This window comes from Melanaphis sacchari, unplaced genomic scaffold (assembly GCF_002803265.2).
Source record: "Melanaphis sacchari strain LSU unplaced genomic scaffold, SCAv2.0 Contig1_pilon_pilon, whole genome shotgun sequence".
Taxonomy (NCBI): domain Eukaryota; kingdom Metazoa; phylum Arthropoda; class Insecta; order Hemiptera; family Aphididae; genus Melanaphis; species Melanaphis sacchari.
In genome coordinates, this window is record NW_020270976.1 from 5,896,070 (window position 1) to 5,903,683 (window position 7,614).

The following is a 7,614-nucleotide window of genomic DNA, read 5'->3' on the forward strand; positions in this document are numbered from 1 at the left end:
AAATTATAAATAATTACTGAATTTTATCTCGTAAAAATGTATTAGGTACTTTTATCGTCCGACATTTTTTTTTTGTAACTATTATTATTATTTGTTTTTATTTTGTGCATTAATTTTAAAATAAATATTTTCTATATTATTATTTATAGTGATAAAAGGAAGTAAACGCGGAAGAACACGCGCACGCATACAATTTAAATACGAAAAGAAGGCGGAGTGAAAAAATTAACATTGCGGGGTGGAATGGGGGCTCCGGGTGAAAGCTTCGAAAAGTTGTGTGAACGAAATTACGGCGTCGGGGGGAGGCGTTGGTGGTGGCGAGCGGTGACGTCACTGTATATACACGGAGGCGCATTCTGCCATTGTTATTGTTATATTAATAATAATAATAAATAGGGTTAACGGGCGGGCGGGCGTGCGGGCTGGCGGACGGGCGGGCGGTTCAGGCAATAAATTCAACTTGCCTCATTTAACTACGACTAGTGAGTGAGGGGGAGTGTGAGAGGCAGACGGGCGGCGTGAAAGGGAGGGAAGGAAGAAGAAGAGAGAGAGAAAGAGAGAGAGAGAGAGAGAGACAGATGAATGTATATATATATATTATATTATATGTATACATATTTTATTTATATATATATATATAAACAGTGAGAATGAGGGGAAGAGGAGAGTATGCTCTTCAATCAATAACTCCTTTTAAACGTGTTATTACATATTACACACACACACACACACACACACACTCGCACTGTGTGGTCCGTTATTTATACCATAAAATATAATATACATAATATATATATATATATATAAATATAAATATAAAATAAATGACTTAAAATAGACGTTGTCCCGGACGGGAGAGAAATGGGTAGAAGAAAAAAAAATAAAAAAAAAAAAACCTTCGGAATAAAATATTAATAAATAATAACAAATGGTAAAAATATAAATGTTATGAACGAGACCCTATCGTATAGTATTTATTTAGGAGGAGATGATGTCGAGAGGAATAAAATAAATCTGACGGAAAGCAACTCACTCTTTCCTCCTCGCGTATCATCTCGGCGATGCCTGGCTTTATCTCCATGTCGTCGGCCACGCTGCTCGGCGGCGGAATCGACGACGACGACGACGACGACGAAGAAGCGGAAGAGGCGGACGGCGGCATGGCTTGCGATGCCGGCGGCTGTTGTGACGACTGCTGCTGTTGTTGTTGTTGTTGTTGTTGTTGCTGTTGCTGCTGTTGGTGTTGTTGTTGCTGCTGATGTTGTTGTTGCTGTTGCTGTTGCTGTTGTTGTTGTTGTTGTTGTTGTTGTTGCTGCTGTTGCTGCTGCTGTTGCTGCTGCTGCTGCTGTTGGTGGTGCTGGTGCACGTGCGACAGCTGTGACTGCGCCTGCTGCTGCAGGTGATGGGGGGCTGGGGGTGGCGGCATGTGGTGCAAGTTGAGCGGCGTGTCCGCGGACGACGATCCCATGTCGGATACGACCGACTCCGGGCTGGCCGCCGGCGGCGACAGCCTGTGCCGCTTGCGGGCCGGCTGCTTGGGAGATTCGGGTGCTACGGCCGTGGGCGTCACCACGGTGGCCGCGGCTTGCGGTTCGCATCCGCCACCGCCGCCGGTGAGCTGCTCGTTGCTGACGTCGGCCAGACCACGGACTTTCAGCGTCTCGGCGACGCGCAACAGCGGGCCGATCTGCTCTTGGTAAACGTTTATCTCGCCCTTGTACATGAAGTCGACGACCGCCCTGAGCTCGGGCCACTGGACGTCTTTCAGTATGACGATCGGGTGCTTGCACTTGTTCTCGGCCAGCATGCTCTGGAAGTACGGGCTGCACGCGGACAAGACGATCTTGTGCGCTTTGAGCGTGTGACCGTCGCAGGCGATCGTCACGTCCACGAACGTGCCGTTCTGCAGCAGCTGGTCGAACACGTTGGTCAGGTTGCTCTGGTAGTTGTTCCAGCGCAAGCAGAACTGCTGGTTGCCGGAACCGCCCGTCGCGCCGCAAGTCTTCTCTGCCGCCGCCGACGGCACGTCTTTGGAGCCGTTGGTCGGTTGCATGGTGGCGGAGGCGGTTGGACGCTGCTGTCGCTGCTGCTGCTGCTGCCGCTGGCGCTTCTGCTAATCGCTCGGGCTGCGGTGTGTAAGACTATATGCCGTGTCGTGTCGGATAGACTGTCGAGAAAAAAAAAATAAAAATAATTTCGGCGCCAAATCGGTGTGATAACGACGAGCTCGCGGATAACACGTCGTCCGTTGCGGGTGCGAAACGAAAAAAAATATTCAAATAAACAGACGTTCGATCACCTCTGAGCACACGTTTTTTTATCGACGCGGGTACGGCTTGCGTAAGCGGTGCGCGCGCGTGACAGACGAGAGCACCGGTCGCGGCGGAACTGACTGTAGTCGCCGTCGGGTGCCGCGTTCGGCAGGCTGGTAGGCGGGCGGCTGGCCGTTTGGCGGCGGCGGTGGCGCGCGCTGACGAAAACGCCGGTCGCGGCGGGTGCTTGTGCCACGGCCGCAGTGTGACCAGAGGCCGCAGAACGGAATTACCGCGCCCGCCTTTTGCCGACTTCTCTGCACGCCGAACCACATAAAAATAAATTAAAAAAAAACACCGTCCGCGTTCCACGGCTCCGATATTAATATTTATTTTTATTTTCATTATTTTTTTTTTTTTTTTTTATCGTAACACGCCTTGCCTTGTTTATAAAATTACCCTCCACCGGGTTGGTTTTACGATAAAATCGTTAATTGTTACGAATCAAATAATAAACGTATATAAATAACTCGCTACTGCTGTTGCCATATTATATCATACACAAGGACAAAAAATGTATCACTATTTTATTTAAATGTTAAAAACGTTCTTTCCTTGTGCAGATATTGTTTGTATAACTGGAGGTATGGTTTTTGTTTTTTTTTTTTATTTTTTAAACGCGAATTTCGTATCGTACATGCCGTGTAAATATTTCATAACAAATAATTTTTTCAATAGAATATATCTATAACGCTTGTAACCTACGACATCATACACGATTAATTTTGTAATATCGATATGCACTGTATAGTATATGGGTATGCAGTATGCACCTTTCAGGTACCAAGAATTGTTTAGTTTATTTGCATTAAATAAATATATCTGTTTATTAAATATCAAAATTTTTTAAATATTCATCGATATAATATTGTATGCCGATACATCAAACATAATTTTATCATGAAAATTATTAAAAATTGCATTTTTCAACTTAATTGTTTTAATTAATAACAAAAATGTATGTTTTATACATGAAAAAATGTTCCCGTTGCATAATTGTTTTGTATTGTGCACGGGTAACGTATTCATGCATTATTGATTTATTATTTTAAATTAAAAATATTTAAATAAAAAAATGTTATAAATTTAAAAATGATTGATTTTTAAAATATTTTAAGAGTATAAAAGAATTCTGCGAACTTTGGAAAAATAGTGTTTTAATCGGATTTATTTGGAGTAAGCATTGCAATAATTGTAAAATGTTATTAATATATTATACTATAACTCTAAACGTATTCAAATTTAAAATCGTATTTTCTAATTTAAATTACAAATATTACATAAAATATACATTTTAAGATAATTAACTTTTGAAGAAAATCATTATAAATAATTTAAAGATCAAATATGTCAAAATTTCATTAAAATATATTTTATTGAGTAAACGAAAATATTTGTTTGGAGCTAATCAAAATTTTAATATTGAATAAAAAGTAAACTGTAGACATCATATTTTCACTATAAATTTTTACAAAAATACATAGGCAAGTATTACCTATAGGTATTATATAAAATATTTACTATCGTAATATTATGCTTGTATATTATAACATTAATCTATGATTTAAAAAAATTTAAAACTTTTTTTTAGTTTATACCTATATAATTATTTATTGGATAAAATTAATTTTTTGATTAAAATTTTCAACTTTTGTAAATTTTCTAATTTTTATTTATGTATAAATGTATACACAATTAACATACTATTACATATTATGTATATATATTCTATAATATACCTATATAAATATATTTATTTTAAATTTAAATACTTATATTACCTTTATTACTACATAATAAAGCATAAAAAATAATTGAATAAACAGTATAAGATAAGTTTTTTTTTTATATTGTTATTTATTTATTTTTTATACTGTACCTATTAAAAAATTTCAGTGTAGAGATTAGCAATGGGTGTGCATACTCAGCATGAATAAACTAACCCAAACAAAACAAAAAGTTATAATTATTAATGATGTTGTCATTTACTAAATTTGTTTAGTTTTATTTTTCTAAATACTTAATAAATTATTATTATAAGTATAAATATTCTAATTTAAAATAAATACGTTTTTGGATGAGGTAATTAATGTTTTTAACTTCTGGTATAGGTAGCTAGAAATTATGAATAATAATATATAACTATACAGCTTATAAATAAAATGTATTTGTAATTTTATTAAGTTATATAAATTACACATATATTTTTTTTTTTTTTATAGGTAGAGAAACAATTGAAAATAAAATCTTATTTTTCAATTTAGTTTACCAAATTTGAAAATATATTATAATAATAGTAATAAATATTAATATAATTTACCTATCTACAGTAAAAATAATAAATTAAATTTTCCAATAAAAGTTGGCACAATTTATATAACATAAGGGATTATTTTTTCATTGACCGTAAATAACTTTGTTTAATCATATTTTTATAAAACTTCTTAATATATTAAATTACATGTTTTTATTTATAAATGTACAATGGAGTATAAATTGGTCAAATGTAATTATTAAATATTTTGTTTATCCAGTCTGGTATCTTTGAGGAAGAGAATGAGTTTGTTTACGATACCAGGGACTATCTGGCGTCATAATATTGGTTTAATTTAAATTTTAAATAACGGTAAAAAATATTTTTTCATTTATTTTTATTAATTTAGTACATAACACAAAACATATTATCTTAAATTAATGTTTATAACATAATAATTATATTTAGGACTTAGGTAGTTAGAAATTATTAATAAAGACACAAATATTTATTGATTTTTAATTGAAAGTAAATTATAATTAACATTCCATATATTTTTAAAATCTAAATTTTAGAACTTGGTTATACCTACCTATAATGGCAGAATTATCGACTACAAATTTAAAATCAAAAATTGGTCGTATCGAAGTATTCAATGTAAACAGGTAAGTTTAGATTTTGTGCTAAATGTAAATTAATAAATATACCTTACATAAAATATTTGAATGAATTTCAAATTATTTATATGTTAAGAGATATATTTACTTTTATTATAATATATCAATTAAAATAGCGCCTATATCATAATATTATAATACACATATTATATTTACATACACCTATTCTACTACAGTATAAACTATAGGTATATTATAATTACACGTATTATTCTACCTAAATTACATTGACGTCCAATGGCCTTAGTGTTCAATAATTACTAGCTAATAATGTTTAGTAATATAATATAATCAATACTATATTCTCATTTACTCAATATTTAGTTGTCATGGTTTTATTATTTTAAATACTCTGTTTTCTAATATTATACAAATTAAAGCATAGGTACAATAGGTAAATTGTGTAAATATAAACCACATAGGTACATTTGACTAAATTATTTTATTTTGAGTTAACACATTTAATGTGCTATAGTTATTGTTACTTATAGTTAGGTGCCTACAATGAGTAAAATGTACTGCCTATAGTATATACGTGTATGTAAAATCTAACTTTCAGTATATGAAATAATTATGTACAGGTACTTGATACATATATAAATACTGAAGTGTTTTCAAACTTAGGTAAAAAAAAAAAAACTTATAACAATATTGAAGGATGTGTAAAAATGTGTCATCTTGAGGTATTATCATATTATACTTATTAAAATATTAAGATATTAACTATATTTTATAGGCTGTTATCGAAATTATTTAAATAAAGACAATTATTGAATTGGTAATGAATAATAATAATAAACTTAGTGATAATTAATTTAATTCCTATTTATTTAGACCTATTTATAGGCGTAAGCTGCATATTACGAGAAAACCAGTTTGGTGCTTACTGCTTACAAAACATTTTATTGAGAAAACACTTTTTGTAGTTGTGAATGCACTCTAAATATCGTTTCAAATAAAAAAATATTGCACTTCAAAGTTCTTAAATCTAAAAACATAAATATTTCAAAAAATGTTCAAAAAATTTTGGACATATTTGAAACTAATGATAGATCTATAATTTTTAAATTATTTTTATCGTAACTACATACTCGGACTTATAATTATTTTTTTAACACAACACTCATACGTTTTCCTAATATTTAAACTTAATTAAATTAAAAACATCTGTGTAGTAACTATGCAGGTGCGACAGTTTTTTATTTAGTAAGTAATGAGTGATGCGAGACGAGTAGGTCCTATATAATATACATTATATACAACTTGCTGACGGCTGTCGGTTGACTAGACGACAGTCATCGTCAAGTACAGCAAATTTGTCATTTAATAATTGACAAATATTATGGTCTTGCAAGCTAAAATATTACTAATCGTAAATAGTATTTGGCAATGGTGGATTTCCAAAATTTTTTTTAGAGGATCCTGAAAAATAATATGTATTTTTAATTTTAAAGTCAAAATTTATATTAAAAAATAAAATATATTAACTATGGTTTTCTTTATACATTGTATTAATTACAATTTAAATCTGTCATAGCATATATTTTATAAAATAAAATCGTTTCTTATTTATTTTTACAGAGTTAATGCAATTACGACTTTTTACAAAAATATTATACTTCAAAATTATTATTCAACATATTATTAAGAAGTTTAAAGGAGACACATAACTATTTGGTTCTCAAAAAATTATTGAATTCAGATATTATATAAATTAATTTAACATATCACATTACATTTTATTATTTTATAATTTAAAAAAAATGTATTAGGTAGGTACCTAATACACCTGTATAGTGTATAAGTATAAACTTTTATAAATTATTTCAATTAAGATAATGAAATTGTCACATTTACTAATAATAAACTGTATGTATTATTGTAATCATGTAATTATTTACATATTTTATTAATAATTAATGCACCTGGAACAATATAAGTAATTTATTATTTTTATACTTGTAATAATTTTTACCACAATCCATTTGATAATATGCATTGCTAAAATGGTATGAAATTATAAAATATAATAAAATAATATTTTATAATCAATAAAATTATCGAATGAAAGTCATTACATTGGCCTTTAATCTATATAAACTATGTATTTCGTCATCTACTATTCATAAAACAATAATTATAAATTAATATATAATGATACTATCAGAGGATATTAAAAGTTAATACTATATTGCTGGTATCGATCGATAAGTCTCCCAGAGAAGTGAGAGATTATAGAAATAATGATATTATTTTACAATAATTATGGTTTAATTACCCATCAATTCAAACTTTCTAGAAACATTGTATAGTAGGTAATGAACACTCGAGTTTTTTACGTATATTTATTAACTGTTTTTCTCAATCAAGG

General features: G+C 31.2%; 1 protein-coding gene across 1 annotated transcript in view; it reads right to left on the reverse strand.

Annotated features, from left to right (window-relative positions):
* Positions 1-2,440, reverse strand: part of LOC112593136 (protein bric-a-brac 1-like) — a 41,212-nt gene extending 38,772 nt beyond the window's left edge. Inside the window, exon 1 of the mRNA XM_025337443.1 lies at positions 1,034-2,440. Coding sequence (XP_025193228.1) covers positions 1,034-2,053 — 1,020 coding nt within the window. The 5' untranslated portion in view covers positions 2,054-2,440. The remainder of the gene's footprint in view (positions 1-1,033) is intronic.
* Between the last annotated feature and the right edge of the window lie 5,174 nt (positions 2,441-7,614).